At 37.1% G+C, this 26458-nt stretch overlaps 1 protein-coding gene across 2 annotated transcripts; it reads right to left on the bottom strand.

Annotated features, from left to right (window-relative positions):
- Positions 1–26310, bottom strand: LOC106073362 (toll-like receptor 4). 2 transcript variants are annotated; one of them, XM_056040266.1, is made up of 2 exons: positions 25830–26310; positions 1–5492 (listed from the first exon to the last, which is right to left on the bottom strand). In XM_056040266.1, the coding sequence occupies exon 2, from the start codon at positions 5487–5489 to the stop codon at positions 2880–2882; it is 2610 nt and encodes an 869-aa protein (XP_055896241.1). In that variant the 5' UTR covers positions 5490–5492; positions 25830–26310; the 3' UTR covers positions 1–2879. The 2 variants fall into 2 exon arrangements, with proteins under 2 accessions (XP_055896241.1, XP_013089346.2); XM_013233892.2 differs by lacking the exon at positions 25830–26310 and adding an exon at positions 15068–15449.
- Between the last annotated feature and the right edge of the window lie 148 nt (positions 26311–26458).

Here is a 26458-nt window from a genome sequence, read left to right as displayed (position 1 = left end):
TTTATTAAAAACAAATTTTATCAAACGAAAAAAAACACAAATATATCAATACTGAAGGAATAAGCTCCCCTATTTCTATATGAATCCTCATGAGTTAATGAACACAAATTGATTAACTTCTTCTTTAATTTCTTTATAGATTCAGGTATGGTCATCAAATATGAATAATGAAGCTAAATACTTAACTGGAGCGGAGAATAGTAAGAAGAAAAAAAAAGTATACAAAACGTTTTACGGGAAATAACTCCACATATACAACTACATCTCTCAATTATTTATTTCCCCTTTTCGAAACCAAACAAAACAATTAATGACCAATAAGTTGTAAAATGGAGGTATTGACTTTAAAAACAAATGTATTTTGCAATGTTTTTCTACATTTAAAAGTATTTAAAAAAAATATTTTTCTTATTTTGTTCTTTGCATTTCCCATGAGTACTTGCATCAGTTATATTTGAGTCAAAATAATAATTAATACAACTCAATTAAACAATCATTGATTTATTGAAGAGTGAGCTTGAACAATGTATTGATGCCATAAACAATATGTTTCAGTCCAGTATATCACATATGTAAAAAAGACAAACATTTTACACTTTTGTTCATGCCTACAATAAATTTTAAAAAATTAAACTAAAGTAAAATTTTTGATGGTAGTTTAAAAAATGGTATCTTCAGAAGCATTGTAAATTATAGTAGACATTTCAACTTCCCGTTTTCTAGACTAAAACATCTTCAAACTCAATTTAAAGTTGTCAAACCAGTTCACTATACTTTGTATTCTTAGGTTCAACTTTAATCAATTGCTGCTGAGAAGTGGCTAAGAATATTGCGTAAAGTCTGATGCGGCCAGCCTCAAGGAGAAACCAACTTAAGAACCTTTTTTTCAATTATTCTCACCACATTTGATATATGATATCTGAGGCTAGATAAAATGATTGCAATAATATATGGTGACTGTATTCGCAGATGGTAATTACTGATAGTGACTGCCACGGGACTGATGGAGATAGACTATTTCCCCATACTCTTGTTTTTCTGACGTCTTTAAGATCTCATCCTCTGCGAGACATCGTCCTGGCTAGGATCACTACTTTTACTAAAAAACAACACACAATATATTTATTTAAAAACCTAACATAATCTCTAACTAAACTAGGTCACTGCAACATTTATTTGCTGATTCTGTTAGGGCAGGTCTGTGAAGTTCTTGAATTGTATGGGAGCACACATGTAATACATTCAACTGTTGGCTTTCTCTCCAGAACTTTTCAAAGAAAGACTCTCCATGTTTCTTTGCAAGGTGTCAGCTAGTGCTCTATAAACCTAGAGAAGTAACTGGGCCATTTGAGTTTGCTTCAATATTTAGCCACCATACGGAACACGCTGGCCGTGTCGTAAAGCGCTTGGCATTTGAACCAACTGTTCTCGAGTTCGAACCCTCGTTATGGCTGGAAATTTAAACTTCAGGATTTTCAAGTTCAGCCAACTCTAACACGCCCCTGCGTCCAGCCAACTCTAACACGGCCCTGCGTCCAGCCAACTCTAACACGCCTTGAGTCCAGCCAACTCTAACACGCCCCTGCGTCCAGCCAACTCTAACACGCCCCTGAGTCCAGCCAACTCTAACATGCCTCTGAGTCTAGCCAATTCTAATACTCTTTGAGTCCAGCCAACTCTAACACGCCGCTGAGTCCAGTCAACTCTAACACGCCCCTGCGACCAGCCAACTCTAACATGCCTCTGAGTCTAGCCAATTCTAATACGCTTTGAGTCCAGCCAACTCTAACACGCCGCTGAGTCCAGCCAACTCTAACACGCCTTGAGTCCAGCCAACTCTAACACGCCCCTGCGTCCAGCCAACTCTAACATGCCTCTGAGTCTAGCCAATTCTAATACGCCGCTGAGTCCAGCCAACTCTAACACGCCCCTGCGTCCAGCCAACTCTAACACACCCCTGCGTCCAGCCAACTCAAATACGCCGCTGAGTCCAGACAACTCTAATACGCCCCTGATTCCAGACAACTCTAATAGGTATCTGACACGTTGGGGAAGTAAAGCCATTCGGTCGTTGTGCTGGCCACGTGATATCCTTGTTAATTGTTGGCCATTGAAACAGAAGAGCTTTAGATTGCCACCTTAGATTGTTAGATCTGAAAGAGGTGATTTTTGTAAAATTGTGATTGAGAATATCATTTCTATTGAGAATATCATTTCTAATGAGAATATCATTTCTAGTGAGAATATCATTTCTAGTGAGAATATCATTTCTAGTGAGAATATCATTTCTAGTGAGAATATCATTTCTATTGAGAATATCATTTCTAGTGAGAATATCATTTCTAGTGAGAATATTATTTCTAGTGAGAATATCATTTCTATTGAGAATATCATTTCTTGCTGTTATGGACTTAGCGCTGATATTGAACGAGCACACGTTCTATAAACCATCTTACAACATAAGTCAATGTCTGCTCTAGTTTATCACGCTTTAAATGTAGAATATATATGAATAAAGCAACTTATTATCATTGCATCTCATTAAGCATATTTGAATTAACATAAACATGAATTATCAGCATAACTTGATCTAGTCATACAATGTTTTCGATGTTGTGGAGATAATGGTCAGACTATAGCCTAAGTGAAGTACAGTGATCGAAGGATTACATAAATATGTTCGCATGCCTATAGGGCTTTTATTTTTACATAATACTTATTGTAAACTTATAATTGACTAGGCTAGTGTTCTGAACTAGTAAATCCTTTCTGCGAGTCGACCTTAGAACCAACCGATAAGCTAATCTCAAGAGAATCTTAATCTCACTCTTTCAATCCACTCTCAGCTGCGTTGTTTCAATGGCAGGTTCGGACATTTTTTAATGTTTAATATCATAAGCAAGCTTGTCCCAGAGTCTAGACATGTGGACACTATCTCCGTCTTGGTTATATTGAAGGTAGGTATTGTTTCGAATGTTGTACAGCAGGTCAACAGTCAGCTCGCTGGAGGGAATGTCCTCCATCATTAGAAACAGCAGCACCTTTCTGTTGGTGTGCACCGCTTCCATGTTAGCCATCTGGATCTCGTATCCACACCAGTAACTCTTGATCATATTCCTGGTCAGAACCACCACTGTTCGTCTGCTACTGCAGATGGCCTTGACAATATTGGAAGCGATGTAGTCTCCGGCCACGAAATCTTTGCTGTGGATACACACTTTCAGTCGACGTTTCTCCATCTCCGGCATGAGCTTGTTGACCACGAACTTCCAGTCGTTTTGGTCGTAAGAGATGAAGGCGTCATACTTGTAGTCTGAATCTCTGCCGCTGTTTGTCTTGGAGTAATACAGATAAGCAGCGTAATACAGATAACGAATTCTCCAGCGAAACCTGTATATGACTGAGCCAATGACAAAACACAAAATGACAAAAGAAAATCCACTGGAGATCAAGAAAATAGTCACGTTTGAGCTGCACTCGCGGTTTAATTTCTCGACAGTCGATGTGTAATTATCCGTTATATTCTGTATTGTATTTGAATCCACGCATTGGTAGTTGATAAAGTTAGGATGGAACGCATTAGAGTTGACCATCCAATTGATGAAGGCCAAATTGTTGCATTGACAAGATATTGGCGAGAAGCTTAGGTCTACAACAACAGACTCGTGGAGTTTGATAAGTGTGTCGATGTGATCTGTTATATTGCTCGACATTGTAGAAAGCCGGTTTAGCTTTAGGTTCAACCTTACCAACTTGATCAAACTCGTGATGTTAACGTCAAACTTTTGCAAATTGTTCTTCTGCAGCTGGAGCTGTCTGAGATTGACTAAGTTGGCGAAAATGTTTGGGCGCAGCTCTGAAATGTCGTTGAAAGAAAGATTAAGAGTCATGAGATTCGTTAGTGGGTAAAAAACAGTTTCGGATTCGTAGCGACAGAAGAAACTGCCAAGAAGATTGGAGCTAAGGTTAAGATGCAAAAGGGAACTGAGTTCTGAAAAAAACATCTTGGAAATAGTCTGAACAAAACTAAAGGAAAGGTCCATATATTCCAGCTGATCGAATCCATAAAACGGACCAATTAAATTCGGAAAGTAATTATTGGTCATGCTAAGATATTTGAGCGAGTTTTGACTGACATTAAGTGTGGATAGTGTATACGACAGACCGGCTCTGTTCATTTCCAAACTTTTCAGGTTTGGAGGAAGGGAGAAAACTATGCTGTCGTCTGCATCGCCTTGGCTGCTACCATTGGTATAGATAGTGCAGTTGCTCTTCAGTCGCGATTCATGGACCTGGAAAGGATATCGCGATGGTAGATTGTACGTGAAGCTTCCACCGCTGAGGGTTAAGCTTGTTAGGTTGGTCATCTGCGACAAATTTCGAAGGTAGATCCCAAAAACAAATCTATTCCTTCCAATGTCCAGGTGCTTCAAGGATGGCGACAGCATGGAAAATACCTCCTGGTCGACACCCTCCAGATTGTTCTCTTGGGCTTCGAAGTGCTCCAGATGTTGAGGGAAGTATTTTATGTAGGAGCTGTCAAGACATATCCCTAGTGAGTACCTATTTACAATCAGATGCATGGAGAGTACCCTGAGTGTGGTTATGTTCCTGAGACTATAGAAAACTGTATTCAGGTTCTGAATATCTATATCCTCGTTTTGAGTTAAATTCAGCGTATGTAAATTAGTCAACATCGAAAAGGCATTAGGATCAATATATGAACCATCTATAAAGCAGGAGCTAATATCCAGATATTTCAGCCTTACTAAATATAGAAAAGTTGTGTTTCTTATGGCTGTCATCTTACAGAAACCAATATTTAAACCAGCTGCTGTCATACTAGTTAATGAAGTAAGATTTTGAAAACTTGGCCCAAAGTCCTTTCTTTTCAGCCCATCAATAGACAAAACCTTTAGAGTTACAAGTTTGGACAACGCATTTTCGGGATAACGGAGATGTCTACTGGTGAGATTGGGATTATTTCCATTCATTTTTAGAATCTCTAGTGATGCCAGTGGACTGAAGACATTCTCGTGAAAAACTTCATCTTTCATGACCAAATGGTTGCAGCGAAGATTTAAATAGATCAAACGGTTAAGTCCTAAAAAGGCCAAAGGTTCCATCTTCCAGAGTTTGTTGTGGGACAGGTCAAGTTGAAGCAGACTGGTGAAGCCAATAAAAGTTGTATTGGCTATTGTTTCAATGCAGTTACAGCTCAGGTTGAAGACTTCAATGCTGTGAGGCTCAGTTATGCTGGGAACTTGCACGAGCTTTCTAGACATGCATTCGGCTTTATTGTCCTCTATCTTGCATGTCTCATTAACATAGGACCACATGCCACAGTCGCACACCAAATTGTACTTGCTATTGTCATGTTCTACGCCCCAGTAGGAGATAGCATTAGACGAATGGTTGCTTTTACAGTGCTGACCAATCACGTTTAAAACCAGTATCGTCACGTAGCCTGCAAGAATGTTGACATTCATTTTCTGTAAAAACACAATGAATTCATATTGATTACTTTCAGAATTGCAAGCAATAGTGTGAATAAAATTGAGGTGAAAGATTTATATAAAAAAAAAAGACTAACTCTTGTTTAAACTTAAATATTATTATAGGCTGTTGTAGGAATATTCTCTTTTACAAAATGGTAAAATAAAAAACAAAAAAAAAAAAAAAAACACATGATTTTGTATTATCGGTTTGAAAATGGCTCATTATCGAAAAATTAATTTTGATTAGAATGTTTTATGAATGAAATTTTCTATATGACGTCAAAGGGAAAAAAACTTGATACCGCTTACGTCACTAGGCTCACAGCAGTACACTAAGACTTTTTTTTCGCAAAGAAGAAAAAGTTTTAATGATTCAATTGGCGTACTAAAACATTTGCGCACCAACTTATTGTACATTGATCCATTATGAAACTATGGAGGAAAAATAATGAAATTAAATATCTTTATGTATGATTAGTTATTGTGTTTTAAAGGCTTTATAAATTGTTTACACTTTAATTGCGTACACTCGTAGGTAGCTTTTACTTTGTTATTATTTTGCTGGTGAATTATTGCAATGTGTTTAAGCTTCGAAGTTTACTGTCCCATACCAAACCATAGGAAATGGTCATAACACAGCTTATCTATGCCTTACTTGCACAACCAGGGCCGGCTCTAACATTTGCGGGGCCCTATGTGAAATGGATTGCGCGCAGACCAGTAAGGGTAGGGATAAGGATAATAAGTGAAAATAAAGATTTTGAATTAGAAAATAAATTCGTATTTCCATTACATTTTTATTAAATGAAAGCTGACGATGCCGTTTTTTATATCTCGCGTAGGACTGGCGTTTACCATTTTGATTGACACCCCAAAATGAAAATTTTGTCTTTTTAAGGACATTTATATGAGTTTCAGGAGATTTCCAGGAGCTCCTTGAAAACAAGGAGACCACGGGAACCCTATTATAAATTATAATGGTTTAATTTAATAATTTCCACCTAGACTTAGCGCGGGGCTTTGGAACCTTCGGGGTCCACTGCGAATTTTAATCACGCTGCTGCTTTTTTTGGTTAACCTATAAACCTCAGTTAAACAGAAGTCATGTTCCAGCTACTCAGCCCAAAGATCACCGCGCATAGACATCCCTTAAAGTGGTAGATAAGTTCACATTATCTGGAAAGCATAGTATCAAATGACGCATTGCTTTAAAGGGAGGTTGATATGAGATCAGGGATTATCGTGCTTTTGGACGCCTCCAAGCAAGAGTGTGGTAAAATAAATCGCTCCGCCTGTCTACAAAAATCAGTGTCAACCAGTGATTATCTCAACCCCTCTATGTGCATCTGAGACATCAGTACTTTATAGAAAGCAACTAAGACTTCTTGAACGACTTCACCAAAGACCGCAATACAAACAGCGATATTCTTGCAAAATGATATGAACTTCTTATAATCCGACAGTCACTGCTTTGCAGGGCACTTATTCCGTATGGGGGACGAATATATTTTTGGTAATCGTTTTTTTTTTTTAGTAAGCTGAAAGGTTGTCGGAGTAACAGAGATGCCTCACAATAACGCTTTTTTAGAATACTAACGCGATGTTTTTAAGTCTCTTAGGAAAAAATGCGCGATTTTACTTTGTTACTAGGTGCACGTTTTACACTATAACGTAGAGATTTTGCATCACTTGATGATTCTTACTAAAGCCATAATAATAAGGCTTGTCTTCGAGACCGAAGATTAGTGAGGAATGCAGTATTTCCCGTGGCTGCGAAGCCCCAGCTGTGACCTACATATTTTGCCATATTCAGGGCAAGCATAACCATTGTCTGCAGGTGGTTGATTTAGATTTTCTTTTTGCCGTCTGCATTTGTCCTCCGACAGCAGATTTTCTTTTGGTCTCAAATGTGTATCCCGCGGCCTTCGTGAGTGACCTCCAGTTGTCTCGGAGGCCGCATAGAACCAGGTGCACTCTTCTATGTCAGCCAAGGAAAGTTGTCGCCTAAGCTGGTCTTTGAAGCGTTTCCGTGGTGCACCTCTGTTACGTCGACCACCTTTTAGCTCACAAAAAAAAAGACTGCCTTTGGCATACTTTCGTCTCTCATATGGGATACGTGCCCTAACCAGTGCAACTGTCGGACCATAAGAAGTCCCTCTATACTGTCCATACCGGCGTTGGCAAGGACATCGCTGTTTGTAGTGCAGTCTGCCCCCGCATGTCCATGATGGAGCTCAAGCATTTTTGGTGAAAGCACTGAAGAAGTCATAGTGATTTTCTGTATATTGTCCATGTCTCAGAGCCATAATGAATATACGAATATATTAATTGCAATATTAAATGTCAGAAAGTAACAATTTTAGAAGTTATACTGCAAAGACTTTCTTCCAAGCCTATAATAGCCCAATAGTTTTACGCGAAGAAAGCAATGTAAAACATTAAGACGTGAGCTGTGGTTTTCTATAGGCCTACTGTTTGGGGGACTTTCTATTCTAATCGCCATGTACAATTACATTGAGAACTGACAGAACGAAAAAGCAACTCTTCGGATTGATAGTCTTTACAAGATCGTTCATTTTCGTGATTACAATATTCCCTAAATGACTTCGGGTATACATCCTTCCTTAACAAATAATTCATCCGAGCGAGGCTCGGTCACCTGATATTGTTGAACCTTAAAACTATCACTGGCGGATCCAGGGGGGGGGGGGGCGCGGTAGGGGCGATCGCCCTCCCCCACTCGGCCAACACCCCCCACCCCCCCGAAGGGGGCGGACGAATTATAGTATAGAATTCACACAATTTGTATGCGAATTTATTATTTATGTTAATAATATATACTAATTATTTATATTTCAACTTATTTTTAGATTATTTCGCCCCCCCCCCTCTTCTAGTATTTTGGCCGATTTGGTAGGGTCGGGAGGGGGCGATAGCATCAATCCGCCCCCCCCCTCCACCATAAGCTTTCGAGGGGGGGGGGGCGGTCTTATTTATTTATAGAAATCACAGCTAGTTAACAGAATCAATGAAATATCTATATGATTAAAACTTGTTATTGGTATTTTAACCGGTCTTTATATAATTTCGTTCACCTGTTGGCCGATTGGAAGGGGAAGAGCGAATACCTCCACTGCCCTTCCCATCTAAACCCTTTGAGTGGGGGGCGGTCCTACTTTTATGGAGAAATCATAGTATGTGAACAAATTAGTCGAATATCTATATAATATAAACAGGTGGAAGTGCGATACATGCAATCACCTTCCCCCCATCGGACAAACCAATACTTTTTCTTTTTGTATTATAGTAAGAAATTACAAAATTTAAAAAATATGTCACTAATATAATTTATATATGCTATAAAGTAAATTCTTATATCGAGTCGCCCAACCCCTATTCTTTAATGCAAAATGCAATCAATAGCAGAAATTATAAAAAGGAGCGAGGACAAATCGTTTTCATTTTACCGCCCTTCCCCTTTCCAGACAGAGTTTGTGTAATTTGACATGAATTTATCATAACTATTTTAAGAAAGACTTTGCTTTGGAAAAGTTATAATTCAAACGAAATTTTTCAATATAACAGTCACGGTTGAGATGAGTTCAAATGCCAGATAATCTTTTCCTAGTCGACTTTTTCCAACCTTCACTCTATCTCATATTTTTCTAGTTAAATAAATTTAGGACTATAACTCACAATTTATGCTTACATTTTATTGAATATTATTAATCGAATTTTTTTTTTCGGCGGCGATCCTCAAAACATTAATCTAAATATGTAGGGTATCTAATCTTATCAAAGAACAAATTGGTTTTATTTGCAATGTATTAAGGGACTAAAATTCATATTAGAATATTTTTCTCATTATTCAAAAGGCACTTTATAATAGAATGAATAATGAGCTGTAGGTCAGGAGAATGCGTTACTGCGGTGAAGAATGCCAGAAAACGCTTTAAGCGTCGAGGCTTCGCCCCGAACCTCACTGATGAATAATAATAAGCTGTAGATGTCAGGAGAATGCGTTTCTGCAGTGAAGAATGCAAGAAAACGCTTTTGGAGTCGGGGCTTCGCCCCAAACCCCCCTAATAAATAATGAGCTGTAGATGTCAGAAGAATGCGTTTCAGCCGTGAAAAATGCAAGAAAACGCTTTTGGCGTCGGCCGAATCCCACTGATAAATAATGAGCTGTAGATGTCTGGAGGATGCGTTTCTGCAGTGAAAAATGCAAGACAACGCTTTAGGCGTCGGGGCTTCGCCCCGAACACCACTAATAAGTAATGAGCTGTAGATGTCAGGAGAATGCGTTTCAGCCGTGAAAAATGCAAGAAAACGCTTATGGCGTCGGGGCTTCGCCCCGAACCCCACTGATAAATAATGAGCTGTAGATTTCAGAAGAATGCGTTTCTGCAGAGAAAAATGCATAAAAAAAACGCTTTTGGGCTAATTAATTGATTGGTTACACCGGAAAATAGTTTTCGATGCTATTAATAAATGTGTTGGTTTTTTTTTTACATTTTTATCAAAAGGGATCACATACATTTCAAATGTACAATTACTAATTTGAGAAACATTGAGTTGAACATTTTTATTAGAGATTAATTAAGAGCTTTTTACGGAAAATGTTTTAAATTATACAAGTGTTTCTCAGCTGCTTCAGAAAAGGCAAATCAAGCACTAACAGGTTTCGTTCGACCTGCAAAACAACAAAGAATGTTGATCAGTTTTGTAGATAAAAAAAAAAAGTTTGATAGCGTCCATTGAAATCACTCTGGAAAATAGCTAGAGAATAAGGCCTCTAGCAACAATTTGTCCAGATTTAGGGACATGTCTAAAGCAAATCAAGCTGCTGTGTCACAAGAGACGGTGGAACTCTTCAACATCGAGACGGATAGAAGAGTTTCTCTAATCCCAGTTTCTCTGGCTTGCAGCCAACGACGATGTCAAAGAAAGACATTAAACAGACTGCATTCCGAGTTAGATTTTGCAGATGACATAGCATTACTTTGAAATACAATTAAATGTATACACGTCTTACACGATAGCCCACGTTTAATCATGGCGTCATACCTTTTCAGAAGACTGATTTCTGTGGAGAGAACTTGCAGCCCTATGCGTCGAATGGCGCGCGAGGGGCTTATGTCTATGTGTTTCTAAACATTTTACAATTAAAAAATGTTACGTTTGCCACTCAACTGATCAGATAAGATGTTTGGGGTAGCGCTTTAAGCTCAATCAGAGTTGTCCGGGACGAAGCCCCGGGCGCCAAGCGTTCCACATTTTTGAGCTTCAGAAACTCTTTCTCCTGGCGTCTACAACGTATTATTTTTCTCCTTATAGGAAGAGTCCAAGTCAAATAGAATAAAATGAAGAAGGTTTGGAATATGCTAAACTGTGAGCCATTTTTAGTTTTAAAATTTGCAGTTAGGAAAAGTGCATTCTTTCGACTTGGGTGTCACCCCTGGTTGGTGTCACCCGGGCCCCCTAGTGACGCCACTGGTCTGAGAAGCTGTTTGGATTCGCATAGTGATTAATAAGTCTTGGTTGGAGCCCAGCAACCGCTTGTCTGTCTGTCTATCTATCTATCTATCTATCTATCTATCTATCTATCTATCTATCTATCTATCTATCTATCTATCTATCTATCTATCTATCTACCTACCTACCTACCTACCTACCTACCTACCTATCTACCTACCTACCTACCTACCTACCTACCTACCTACCTACCTATCTATCTATCTATCTATCTATCTACCTACCTACCTACCTACCTACCTACCTACCTACCTACCTATTTATCTATCTATCTATCTATCTATCTATCTACCTACCTACCTACCTACCTACCTACCTACCTATCTATCTATCTATCTATCTATCTATCTATCTATCTATCTATCTATCTATCTATCTATCTATCTATCTGTTTTCTAAAGATCCCAGGAAATACGCCATCTTGCTGAAGAAGCCTACAAAATCAGACCACCTAGCAGCGTAGGAGAGGAATCTGGAGTTTTTCCAATACTAGCTCCAGAATAAACATTTTCCAGTATAAAAAACAACAAACATCTACGAAGCACTGTTGTTGAAACCCCGCCCCCCCCCAAAAAAAAAATGAAATAGAGTAGCTTCAATGAGCATTACCGTCTTCATTTTGGATTCTAAATATAATGTAAATAGAAGTACAAAATAAAATCGGAAGATTTGTGTTCTAATTATTTCTTTAGTCTTTTTTCTCTATTTCTTCACATTCGTAAAACTCTCCTGGACCCCACTGTGGAAACTTACATATCTCCCGACAGACCCTCAGCTCGGTAAAATAGGAGAGCGTACGAATTTATTTCAATCTAGGGAAGCGCCACCAATAAAAGTTTGAGAAACACTGCCCCAGAGCATGTTGTTTGCAACCATGGGCGTAGCCAGGATTTTTTTTCGGGGGGGGGGGGGTTTGGAGGGTGGGATTCCCCCGGCTCCCCCCCCCCCCCCCGCGGAAAAAATTATATATATATATATATGTGTGTGTACATAATTAATCTTTATTACATTCTGACCCATTCGGAAGACGTTTATTGTTTATTGTAGACTCCCCGCCCTTGCCAGCAAGGGGCTTTGGGGGAGCTCGCAGCGCTCCACCAGCGCGGGGCGAAGCCCCGCCGCGAGCACTATTTCTGGTATTGAAAGCCAACAAAATGCATATTCTGAGGTATCTACAGTGCATTATCTTCCTATTAAAAAGTTTTATTTCAAAAACCTAATGTGCTATTCTTACTGACTTAGACCCTCTCGCGCCGTTCGGCGCATTTTCCTGCAAGCTGTTTCCGGAACTCTTATTTTGCGTAATTCATTTTGTCGGAGAACATGTCCCACAAAACCTCATGCGACGCTCTGTCACAACCTTACTAAGGATTCGACTCACAGTTCGGCACATGATTTCTTTGATTTAGACCCGATCTCTTTAACTGACTCCTAAAATCTGTCTTTGTTGAGCCACATTTAATGTTTTTCAATTTCGGCAAAAGACTATTCACACTTTAGGCCTATTAATGGAGCCCAAGCCACTGGTAGAAATTTGTAACCTTTCTTGACTACGCTCTTGGAATTACATACCTGTATTTCGCTTTAGATTTTATATCGAAAAGGAAAGTTCGTCAAATCATCCATTGAGGGGTTTTAAACTAAAAAATCTCTGTTTTTTTTTGTTGTTTTTTTTAAATTCAAAACCCCATTTAGCTACGATCATAGAATTTGGTGACTGTAGTTTGCTTTAAAATAATATTGAAGAGAGAGGTTTTCAACTCTAAACGCTCTGTAGGGGAATTTTAAACTCAAAACCATCTGGAGGGGTTTTAAACTTTAAACAAAAAGCCATCAACTCAAAACCCCTTTGGCTACGCTCATAGATTTTATAGTGTGTAATTTGCTTTTTTTTATATTGAAGAGGTGCTTTTTAGATTCAAACCTCAACTGGAGGGGTGGGGGTTTAAACTCAAAACCCCTTTCGCTACGATCATAGAATTTTGAATGTGTAATTTGCTTTTTTTATATTGAAGAGGGGGTTTATCGTAAATTTAGGAGGGGGTTTTAAATTCAAAATCTTCCTTAACTGTGCTGTTGGAATTTGGGGATTGTTGTTTGCATTTTTTTTTTGTTTTGTTTTATAGAAGAGGGGGATTTAACTGCAAAAACCTCTGGTAGGGGGGTTAAAACTCAAAGCCCCTGGTAGGGGATTTTAAACTCTCAAAACCCCCTGATAGGGTTTTTTTTTTATTTCAAAACCCCCTGGTAGGGGGTTTTAAACTCAAAACCTCCTGGTAGAGGGTTTTTAACTCAAAACCTCCTGGTAGAGGGTTTTTAACTGTGCTGTGGTAAGAGATAATTTAGTATTAAAATCTCACCTAAAATAAACAAAAGGAAAGCAAAAATCAGTCACTTAATTCCATCCCCCCCCCCTGCGGGGGGGGGGGATTTCATTTCGGGGGAGGGGGGGGGGGGTTGAACCATGTTTGCAACACATTCGAGTAAATACAACCCGTGAAGACGTTCGCCCAATAGACTCGCACATGAAAATAAAACCTTTTTTTTTCTTCAAACTTTCCATTCTTCCAATGAAGAACTTATTCAATGGATTTTTCCGGTACAGCAAAGACTTTAAGAAATGAGTCAAAGTACATAGATACTACATCATAGAATGTGTATGTTTATTTAAGTAAGTGTTATCAGCAGACCGGATGTCACTAAGTTTAACATACTTTGACCAATCAGTGAAGGGGAAATGTGGAAAAAAAACAGCAACAAAAAAAACTCGGACTCTCTCCTTGGGCGGTGGCAACATGTTAGCTAAGTATTGGTTAGTTTTGTATTGGTTTTGAATTGGTTAGTTTTGTATTGGTTAGTTTTGTATTGCTTTTGTGTTGGTTAGTTTTGTATTGGTCAGTTTTGTATTGGTTTTGTATTGGTTAATTTTGTATTGGTTAGTTTTGTATTGGTTAGTTTTATATTGGTTAGTTCTGTATTGGTTAGTTCTGTATTGGTTAGTTGTGTATAGGTTAACAAGCCAATGAATGTATCTCTTTCTCATTTCATATGCATTTCTATACAAAAACGTGTATGTTAAAAGCTGTACAGACTTATCGATTTCTTCCATTGAATTGCCAGCCAAAAAGTAAAGTATCTTTGGTGTTATCTGGAAACGCCATTTTTCCTATGACTTTTTGTTAGTTTAAGCTACAATACTACATGGGAATGAATCGAGGATACAACAAAATTGGCGTCGTCTTAGCCACAGATAAATGATTTCCTAGTGTAAATTTTAAATTGTCTTTGGACAACTTCCATTGTTATATTTAATACAAACAAGAGGTTATTGGTGCCGAGACATAAACGAGTTGAGTACTAGGGAAGCAAATAAAAACCCCGTCGATGTGACTCATGGAACCGATGGAAGAAAGCCACAACAAACTGTCATCCTTATACCTTTCCATAACATCGGTGGTATAAAGAAGACAAATTAAAGAGTATCCTTGGAATCCTCGGCCTTATTCTAGTACAGGAAGTCTTTCTTAGGAAAATAAAAACTGGTCCAAAAATTCACATCGTCTTGGAACCTTTTCAGACCTAAAGATTGCTTTCCTTTAGGCAGATGGAGGGAAACTTCTATTGGCCAGGATTTTTAAGAGACCTAGTCTCAAATCAAATAGCAAACAAACATTTGAGGGTATCATTAAATCTTTTGTGTTTACTTGAGAACACTATTTGTGTGTTTGTTTTAAGTGTATGTTTGTGTTTATGTATGTTTTTGTTTATTTATTTCTACACAACTAAATAAATAATTTGTTTAGGTTCTATTGTATATAGGCCAATGTTAGAATATGCGTCCTCTGTTGTATAATAGAGCCGTTAGTTATATAGTTCACTTTCTCTGCCCCCCTTCTCTCTCTCTCTCTCTCTCTCTCTCTCTCGCTCAATATATATATTAGAAGGACAGAAAGAGTGGAATAGAAAGAGAATGATATATAGAATTGTACAGTTGTTTATGTTTGTGCATATAAAACGTATAAAACTTTACTTACTATGTTCAATAAAATATGCACACCAACTTGAAACAGTCAAGCATCGGTACATAATGGACTCTTATAAGATAATCAGAGACATTGTCTAGACATCTACTCTAGACACTGTAGATCAACGTCCACTGGTCCATGCATCACATGTTGAAATGATGTAGAAAACGTATAGCCTTCCAAATGCTGTGCCTGTACATTCAAGTATTTATCTCGTGTTAGAAATTGTTTTCTTTTCCCCATTAGAACACAGTGTTCATGCGTCCATGTCAACCCCTTCAGCTATATAACATCCTGCCTGACCTGCTTTCTTTTAGTTAACACTTCTCGGCTATTGTTAATGCATTTTATTATGTTTGTACTCCAGAGGCTAACATTGAATGGCGCCTATTCATCCAGCCCATAAAGTTTCACGTCAGTGTCTTTAAATACCCCCCCCCTTCTCCCCAACACAGCAAGTAGTTTCATTTTTTCTACGAGACTTGCCATTCATTTGTGATTCGAAAATCCCCCTTCCCCCTTTACCCTTTAAAGATGTATATACTTTCTTTAATTAATTACGTTTAGAAAAGTCTGTCATTCTGTCTAGTAAAATGTTTGCACACACAACCAATCTCGGATCAAGCTGAAATTTTGCACAATTATTTCTTTTACCTGACAACACAAGAATACATTTAAAAAATTAACCAATTAGTTAATTAACTATTGGTAATTAATTATTTTGTTTGCTATCGAACAAGGGAAAGAAATTATTCTTGACTTATATGGTGGTATTAGTTGAATTTGTCCCCTTTTAACTTTGCTTTAAAGTTTGTAACTAACCATAGATAGCTATAAAACCTTCTATTTTCATAAGCTCTTATCTGGTACAGTGGTTAGTAAGTTGGCTACAGCCCTCAAATTCGAATCTAGGTCGTTCAAATTTTGTTACATTTTTTAAAATTATAAATGCTTTTAAAAAGTGATAAAGGTAATATTCACACCTTTTTTTTCCTCTTTCCCCTGTCCACACTAGTCTGGATTAATGATAACAGCGTATTATGAAAGCTAAAAGTTTGACATTTCGCTAAACAAAAACAATTGGTAAAAATATTTTATCATTTTTAGTCTAGATCTATTACAAATTTAATCACATAACTAATCAAACTAATTGATATAACTACATTTAATAGAAGCTTTTTTTAAAATTTTGTTTTAAATATTTTTTTTGTACTCTCTTTCATAAAACAATGGATCTTATCCCCATTTCTTCTGCTAGCAAACTTTTATTTTGGCCTGCAATTCTAGAAAACAATTCTAAGAAAAAGTATTGACCTTTTGCCCCCTGAATATTAGATCTAGAAAGTGTCAACAATTAAAATGTCAACCTTAGTAACCTATCCCTGAGAGTTAGTTATAAAGTTTGAGTAAAGTGCATGGACCGTCTTATACATAATTTTAACCTCTATCAGTTTTTCACACATTGCAGTTTTTAATTTGTAATTACTTTGAGTCCTTCAGCTAATAGTAAATTTTGAACCAGAAAAAAATGTTGACAAACACATCCTACCGTTATTGATAATAAAATCAGAATAATACTAATATTTAAACCAGACCTATGTTAATGTTAAAACTCATTATTGACTTTGTAAACATGCTATTAATTATTTTGTAAACCGGCTATTATTTATTTTGTTAATCGGTTATTATTGACACTGTAACCAACTATTATTGACTCTGTAGATTGGCTACTATTAACTTAGTAAACAGGCTATTATGATATTCGGACCAGGCTAATTCTGTCGTTCGAATCAGGTCAACGCATCAAGTGTGTAACTTTTGACAAAGGGAGAATACAACATGGACCTGAAACACTGTGCCATTGTTTAGCTTCCTACGCCCACACCTGTGTGTTCACCATTGGACAAAGGAGAGAAGAGATTTAGATTTATACTTTGATTTATTCTCCTCACTTCCCGGCTCCCTAGTTCTCGTGCTGGTTTCGTTCAAACAGTTCCTTCCGTTAGAAGAAAAACCTTTCAAACTAGTTCTCTCTAAAACTACTCCCATGGGTTGTTCAACTACACAAACCCGGGGATGGGATGATTTAAAAGTGTTGAGAAAATAGCGAAGATGTTATAATCTCTGGGAGTGTAATATACAGTGATCGGTATGCTGGGTGTCCTAATTCTTAAAATGTCATCAAAGATTTGAGATACGTTGGAGAAGCTATTTAAAAAAGTAGGTCAAACTCAAGTCAACACATTCTCACTTTGGGAATTTCCTCAAAACAATTAGAGCGTTCATTGTTTACTAGCAAATGTGAAGCACAAGCAGAAGTGAAATCATTTCAAAATACATGGGCGCCCGCAGGGAGGTGCAAGGGGGTGCAAGTGATTCTGAGTAGCCAAATTCTAGCCATTTTTTTCGCACCATCAAATCAATTAACTTCTAAGTAGCAATTGAACAAGTAGTGCTTTCACTGGTTAACGTACTAGCAGATTAGCCTAGGCGTATGAAATGGATGGCCAACCATGTACGTGCGCGCCTCTGAATTCTGAGTAGCCACGTTTTAGCCATTTTTTTTCTGTATTTTATAATGAAATACATCTTCCAGATCAGTTTTTTTTTATTAAGTAGATGTAGATGTAGTCAGAATCCAGAGGGTGCAAGTCCACCAACATGTACCCCCCTGCGGGCGCCCATGCATTATTGATTCAAGAGTTTAATAAATTAATGTTCAAGAAAATTTTGCGCATCGTCAAAATCTAAAGACCTATCATTGGAATATTATCAAGTGTAGTAACTTCACAAGTAGTGCTTCCACTGACGTACAGCTGTAAAGATATGCTATTATTGTAACTAGAGTAGGCAAATCTGTAGTTCATGTCCGACCATGTACGATTTATTATAGGTTTGCAATTCTTTGCACTATAAAGGGTATCACATATTCTATAGCAGGTTATTCGTGACGATTTTTTTATATTTTCACATAACTATAGTTATTATGAATGCCACAAAGTCGACTTTCACAAGACATTTTGTATGGTGATTTAACAGAAGGCAGGAGATTCGCTGGTCGTCAAGAACTAAGGTCTACGGATGTATGCAAACGGGACATAAAGCTCTTCAAACTCGGCACTAAGAGCTTGGGAAAAGTGTCACTGGATAGATCCACATGAAGAGCGAGCATTATTAGAGAGTACTGAATTGCAGATGCCATACACAATAGTAGTAGACAGAAGGATGAAAGTACAAAGGATTGGCCTCTTTAGTCACACAAGAAGTTGCAAAGTGAAAACATCGTCTCGAGACCTAAAATGTCACAATTACTTTTTATAATATTTAGTTAAGGTCTAGAATAATTATTTTTTTGCCAATTATCTTTTGATGTGATAAATGTTATATTTTCTTTGAACAAAAGTAAAGAGTCTTTCGGAGTTGCGGCTGGTGTCAGCGCTCGATAAAATAGTAGGTTAAACACGTCCGCCAGTTTACAATAAAAGAGATACAAGAAAATTCTTCACATGTCATCGTTCGAGTCAAAATGTCAATTCGGATCAATGCAGCACTGGCAACAGCAAGAAACCAAAATATACGAGCTGCAGCATTATAAATTAACTGCATTTACTGGGTATTTTAGTGCAGATATCTCAGGCACTGAGCAGATGTCTTTGAGCGTTCGGTTTGTTGATTGGGATTGTATTCGACTTCATTGGTTTAGTTCCTGTGGTTCAGAGAGACGCACTGCATGTGTCTAACGTCATTGTACAGTCTAGGCATGGACACACTACTCGGCCAAGGCTGCCCCGTGATGGCTAGCATTTTTCCCCGTAACTGTCCTTAGCGACCACTTTTGTGGGAGACGGAATGAACTGACCAAATAGGAATCCATTCGAGATTTAAGTCTCAACATTGAGATCTTTGACTGTTTGGCGGATCTTAAAAAAAAAAACGACAGCAAGAAAAACCTGATAAACTGCACATGTCGTAAATGCCTCCTCTTGTGTTTCTGATTTCTGATCTTTTCATTGTCGTCAATTATTCATCTGTTCTTGAACCAGTTTCCATGGTGTTGCAGTCTTTCCAACTTAACATAGTGGTCACTCAACAGCACACCAGCAGTCACATTAATGACATAATCAAAAACCAACTTGACCCTCCCGAGAAACACGTCAGAGATATCCTCTTGAGGAAGGAGAGACTGCTGGCAAAAAAAAAAATTGATTCCGGATATTGAGTTGGTGCTGCCGAAAAGTCGCAGTTGACAGACACACTGAGAAAAAACAACATGTTTAGATTTTGGGAGTTTTTACAGAACACGGCTTTACATTGCATTTCTTGATTCTTATTTTTTTTTTCATTATGTCTCGCTTTTCGAGCAATAATAATGGTCTGTTCAACTTGTTTTATCTTCAACCTAAAACGATGCAAAAGCTGCAATGCAAAGATGAATATCAGAACTGCACGATAAGCGTTCATTGCCAGCTTGTCCATCGCAACGAAAAGCAATGCATTAGTAAAGTTATTGACAGTTTCGGCAGCCACAGCCAACATTTGCAGTTTTTATTTGATCTAATGTAGGGAAGCACGTGCCCCACGGATAAAGTGAACAATGTTGTACAGCGAATACTTTGTTCACGTGTTTAGTTTCTTATTATTTTATTTCATGAACAAGAAGTAGCGAAGTCATTTATGTCAATGTCTTTTCTTTCCCTGATCGCCCTTGCAAAGCAATACAAAAGCTATAATTGAATTATAGACTTCTATGTATGTTTCACTGCGGAAAGATAAAAGATACACCCAGATGAATCACTGGTTTAGCTGTTTTCAGCTATAACGAAATTTTCTCTCTTAAGCACATTCCTGTACCTTAAATAAAAGAATCATGTCCCTTGAGTGTCTCATACGTCGTGGCCCACTCTCGATCTTGTTAGCGTGATCCGAAGGAGTACTATATATTGTTCTTAATCTTATAATAGTAATATATATTATTAGTAGTATCAATTCAGTTGCAAAAAAAACAAAAACATAGTTAATACTCTAACGATTAAGTTGATTTCACTTCTTATTTAATATATAGCTTGACTCCGCAAGGCAGCGGGGCTTAGAAATTAGATTTCCCCTTCTCCTAAATGTATTGTCTAACTAGGTTGACTAGTGACAAGTAACATCCGCCCCGAGCTCCAGGTTTTAGAGGCGCCATGTATACGCCTTCACCTTTCAGCAAGAGAGTAAGAGCTGTGTAGATGCGATCTATTAACATACATGTAAATGTAAAGTCATCTGGCTACAAGATGACCTACTTGCAGGCAAACCCATTATATTATAAAGTACAATTTCTTTCCCTTTTTCGAGATACCAAATAATTAACTAATTGTTAATTTTTTTTTATATTAATTGTTTTGTTGTCAGGTAATAGAAATAATAGTGCAACATGTCAAATTTGATCCGAAACTGGTAAATAGAAATAACGTGTACAAACCTTTGACCAGACAAACAGGGTGAGGTAATATAAACTGTGTCAAAATACTTTGTAAAAATCAAAGAAATCTTAGGGAAGGAGTTGTACATTTATAGCCATATCTATAATCAATATCAAACTAAATTAATTAATTATTACTAATTAAGTAACTAATTGGTAATTTTTTTTATTGGATAATGTTTTGTTAAAGACAATGGATAATTATGCAAAGTTTCAACTTTTTCCGAGAATGGGAAGCAGGAGAAATAAAGTGTTCAAAACTTGAGCTTTACAAAGTGTGTCGATAAAATGTTTGTAGAAATCAATGTGATAATGGCCCAAATCAGTTGTTTTAATTTAGATAATTAAGTATGATTTTTTTTTTAAATCCGATAAAGAAAAAACAAGTATCGTCTACTTCATGTTTGGTTTGTTGCTTTTTTATTGCATTTCCCAACTTGCCTTGGTCTTTGGTTCTTTTAAATTATGTTATGTGAGACCCACTGAGTCTTACCAGACAACTCCAAACCCAGAAAGACAAAAATACAAAAATAAACAGACAAACAAACAAACAAAGAGGAATTGTAACAAAATAGTAATAAAAAATGTTAGTAGATCATAGGCTGTAAAATTACATATTATGTTCAGTGGCGTAACTAAGGGAGGGGGATGGGGGGGGGGAGAATTTTAAAATCCCCCCGGGCCCCCACCTAGGGGGGGCCCCCAAATGGGTGTCCGAAATTTATTTGTAAATACATAAATTAATATATTTGATTGACAAATAGTGTCAACGGGTGTCTTTTTTTAATCAACATTTATGGATTAAATTTATCACAAAGACTAAACCTAGATGTCTTTAAAATATTTTTGCCGCACAGATCAGTTTTTAAGGATGAGGAATGTAGTGTATTTTAAACTTTGTTGCCACGAATAAAACTGCATGATATACAGCGAATTCCAGGTATCTTGTTACCTTTACTAATAATAGATCTAAATGGCGAGTATTATATGGCTACACTAATTAACCTTGAAGCAAAATTTACAGAATCGAGTATAACTAAAAGTTATTCTTAACAATGCTAAAATTGTCCATTATTCGGGTTTGGCGTCTATAATTTCAGAATTAAACTTCACACTCGAGTTATAATCCCTTTATTCATCTTTCCTCAATCCAATGGAAACTCTCTTTTTTTATTTACATCTAATGATCTTATCCTTTTGCTTTCGCACAAAACATAAACAAAAAATAATGACGTAATATCATATAATATTAATACAACCTTCCTATTGAAGTTATTATCACACCCTTCCTTTTAAAGTTCTTAATAATGATATCTACTAGGAGGGCCGGCCCTAGCATTTGCGGGGCCCTATGCGAAACGGATCGCGCGGGGCCTAGTCTGGGTAGGGATAAGCATAATGTCAAAATTATTATTTTTTCAATTAGAAAATAGGCCTACTTTTGTCTTTTGCAGTAAATTTTTATCAAATGAAAGCTCGCAGCCTCGCAATGCCACTTTTTATTTATTGGCACCCCAAAACGTCAATTTCGTCTATTCTTCAGGAGATTTGAATAAATTCAAAAAAAGTTCAGGACTTTATCGTATATTTTGCCTTTTCATGAGATTTCCTGGAGGCCCTGGAAAATCAGGAGGTCGCGAAAACCCTGTTATACGTTATAATGGTTTAATTTAATAATGTACACTTAGAATTAGCGCGGGGCCTATGAAAGCGCGGGGCCCACTGCGACCGCATAGGCTGCAGTGGCCTAAGACCGGCCCTGTCTACTAGGAACTTAAACAATTCGTTCACTTCTGGTTGTCTTGACTGGCACAACAAGTTCTCTAGACGTTGGTCTATAACTGTCTGTTTCGTTTGTTCCAACAGTTTGCAGTTCATTGTCTTCATCGGTATCATAGTACCCAGAGATGTCTTCATCGAAATTCTTATGTAAAAAGCGTTGATTTCTTCTGTATGTTTTTCCATCGTTTGTCTTTATGATGTAAGATCTGGGTGCTGAATGTTTTTTTTTTATGACAACTGCTTTCTGCCATGTTTGACCTAGACGAACTCTCCGACAGAATAATCTTTAGGTAGTCTTGCTTTTGCATCGTATTTTACTTAGCTTTTCATCTGTCGTTCGTTGAGTAATGTCTCTGCATTTTCAGCTACCAATGGTTTCAATAGTTTGTGATCAGTTGGAATAATTCCCTGAGTCTTCTACTCGTCAGCAGTTGTGATGGTGAATACGGCAGTCCACTTATCGGAGTATTTCTATACTCGAGCATAACGAGATATGGATCTTTCCCACTTTTGTATACTCTGAATCCTTTTGCTTTCGCACAAAACATAAAAAACCAACAATGACGTAATGCCATATAATATTAGCACAGAATCTTCTTCATGCAGTGGAAAATTACAAATTTTTTGCCTATCTTGAATTCTGGTCAAAGCTCCTGTGCCCAATTAATATAGTTCGGAAGAAACTACAAAAGTCTGGACTGCATATACGGGAAGCTGCTAAAGAAATTAGTACCCTTTCATGCTTTCTGCAAAATGATGAGAAACTGACAAAAACCCAATCCATCGAAAAAGCAAAAGAAGATAGTGAATACTATGGATTCCCTGTAATCAAAACAACCATATGAAAGAAAAGACTTGATGGGAAGTTGAGTTCTAATGTAGGACTGTCAATACAACTGCAATTCAAACGTGTTGCGACAGAAGTGCTGGACAGATTTCATATGGAGATGAAGGGCAGATTCCAAAGGCTGGAAAGAAAATGGATACCTTTGGGTTTCTTCTTGAACCAAGACACCTGTTAGAAGACACGCTTGTGACAAACTGTGCTACTTTTCCTGTTTGTATGATGAAATAAATGGAAAATCGCTATTTCAATGATGTCATTGATGCACGAGCACTTTTCATCAACAAACAGTAATACAATCACCAATAGACATATTGAGGAAACAGGCTTCATATGGGAATTACGTGTGCTCAGACTTTGCAACCTCCTCCGAATACCGCTAACTCAGGCCACTTCCATTACGTCATGTGAGAGATCATTCTCAAAGCTCAAGCTCATCAAAAAGTATCTCAGGAGCACAATGACGCAAGAAAGGCTTATCATGGTTTTAATGTCAGTGAAGTCACAAATACTAGAAAGTATCGATGTAGTTGATGTTATAGATGTCTTTGCTGCACAGAATGCAGGACGTGAAGCGATATCAATTGAGAGTTGTCACTTGTGCATTATTTAACTAATAAACAACGGTATTATTCATTAAAAGAGTCTTGATGATTACTTTTTGTTAAGTTTACTGATTTACTGAACCAATTTGATTTGAGGCTTATATATTTTTGCGTACATTATCTCATGTCATATGTCGAATGTCAAAATGCAAAGGGCCCCCAAAGAGGTCAATCCCCCCGGGCCCCCAAATCCCTAGTTACGCCCCTGATTATGTTCATCATATATTTCTCAAAGTTACTTTTTTACACAAATTTATAATTCATGGAAAACAAAAAGGTTGGCCTGGAAATCAAACCGTCATTTTCTTCCCATTGCAGACCTATTTAGTAGGGAAAAAAAGCTAAGTACTGGGTAATGTTATTTAAACCTCTTCTTATTTTTATGTGGATGGGACCTTAGGCCAATTGGGATCAAACGAACAGCAAGAATTGAAACGAGAAACAGCCATATTAAAATTATTAAATGCAGTTTAATTTCAAGACGAGTAAATTTACTGTATTCGGGTACAGGCGCTTTTTTTTTCTTCAATTGCAAAGTCTGTGCAAATATTTCAGAGTAAAAAAAAAAATGAATCGCACTGAAGTCTTGTTTAACATGAGAAATAAACTTTCTGTTTCTCCACGATGATCCCACAAAACGTTTGATCCGCTTATAAATCAAGATCTAGTCAAGTGTTTATTTTTCTTAGTGGTTGTATAAGCCTTGATCGCATATAATTTTATCTTTCCTACAACCCAAACACAATATGAAACATCATTTACATCAACAATTTACCTCGCATAATAAACATCGACACGCTTAGACACTCATCACTCCACACTAACATTAATCACTCCACACTAACATTAATCACTCCACACTAACATTAATCACTCCACACTAACATTAATCACTCCACACTAACATTAATCACTCCACACACAGGACTCAATGATTTAGATACTTGCGTATAGAAATATTATTCCGAGAAAATTATATTAGTAATCAAATACTTTGGATCAGTGATGCTCAAAATACGCCGCGCGGGCCAGATCCGGCCAGCGACGAGGTTCCATCCGGCCCGCCGAAACGTCGGCACAAAGTGGAGAAAATCCTCCCTCGAAAAAAAAAAAGTTAAAAAAAACGTATCATTACATACTTGAGGGCTCTCATATTTTTCTGATGGATTGGTATCATGACCTCTGACGTTTGTGTGTTTATGTATGTATAATCTACCTGGAAGAGTTGGCGGATCGTCACTTTTTGTGGATTATGATAATAAGCCATCATCTTTGTTGTTTTTTTAAAGTGTGGCTGTTTAAATAAACAACGTATATATTGGAGGGAATATTCAACAAAAAGAGACAAGAAAATGAATAGGTTTTAAAGGTACATACACTGTTGCTAACATTTTAAGTAGAGAAATGAAGCTATTTTCTGACGCTTAAAAAATATAATCATCAAAGATCACATGAGTGTAGCACTACATCTAGGAGGCTCTGGTACAATAGTTTCAGAACAATTTCATTTCGTTTTTGTAACTTTTCGGTCATGTGGCCCGCGAGACGAGTCTTGGAAATTAAAATGGCCCGCAGGTCGAATTAGGTTGGGGATCCCTGCTTTAGATCAACAGTTCGCACTTTCCTGAAGCAGTTCTAATGAGTCTTATTGTGTTTCCAATGCCTAGAAAATGACACGAAGAAATGAGAAGTCAACAATATTTGATTTCAAGGAAGACACAACCTTTTAATCTAAACAAAAAATCAACAGTTTTATTTTAAATTATAAATTAAAAAATTGGGGCTTCAAGACAAAGAAAAAGTAAAAAAAAAAATGTAAATATTCATGACTTGTAAATCTACGAATAACATGCACGATTGTTTCAGCAACACACTTCAATGTAGGCCTCACCCGTCCCACCCTCCCACTACACACACAAACATTTTCTTCCTCCTCCTAGGCTTCTAGAAGAGTCCATCAAAAAGAGCATGCTATCTATTTGAAATACATACATCCAAACTACCAAACACACTAAATACACCAAAAACATATGTGTTAGTTATAATTCAATGTAAATTGATGACAACAATTATTACCTTTAACCGAAGTCTGTAATCGAAAAGGGCATTCTAGATTAGTAGAATAGATTTATGTAATAGGCTGAGAAATGACACACATAGCTGCAATCCATTCATTAAATAGAAGACAACCACGTATGCTTGAATATCTTTCAGCACAACACCATCAAAGGGAAGTCCTACATGACTCATTCTGTCTTTCCGCTGGCAAAGTGAAAATGAACAAAAGTGTCTTCCATTAAACAAAGCAGGATTACAGCTGGTCTTCTGAGAATCTAATTTTAGAAACACAGTCTCTTTTTATAGAAATTGAATCTATCTATCTATCTATCTATCTATCTATCTATCTATCTATCTATCTATTTATCTATCTATCTATCTATCTATCTATCTATCTATCTAAATATCTATCTATCTATCTATCTATCTATCTATCTAAATATCTATATATCTATCTTTCTTTTTTTCTATCTATCTATCTATCTATCTAAATATCTATATATCTATCTTTCTTTCTATCTATCTATCTATCTATCTATCTATCTATCTATCTATCTATCTATCTATCTATCTAAATATCTATATATCTATCTTTCTTTCTTTCTTTCTAATTTGCAAATACTTTTGCTAGTATAGCTGAGAACACA

This window comes from Biomphalaria glabrata, chromosome 9 (genome assembly GCF_947242115.1).
Source record: "Biomphalaria glabrata chromosome 9, xgBioGlab47.1, whole genome shotgun sequence".
NCBI classification, from domain to species: domain Eukaryota; kingdom Metazoa; phylum Mollusca; class Gastropoda; family Planorbidae; genus Biomphalaria; species Biomphalaria glabrata.
This window is presented reverse-complemented; position numbering and strand designations above follow the sequence as displayed.

Coding starts and splice junctions, on each gene's coding strand:
- LOC106073362 (XM_056040266.1), bottom strand. CDS start 5,489: ATGAATGTCAACATTCTTGCAGGCTACGTGACGATACTGGTTTTAAAC.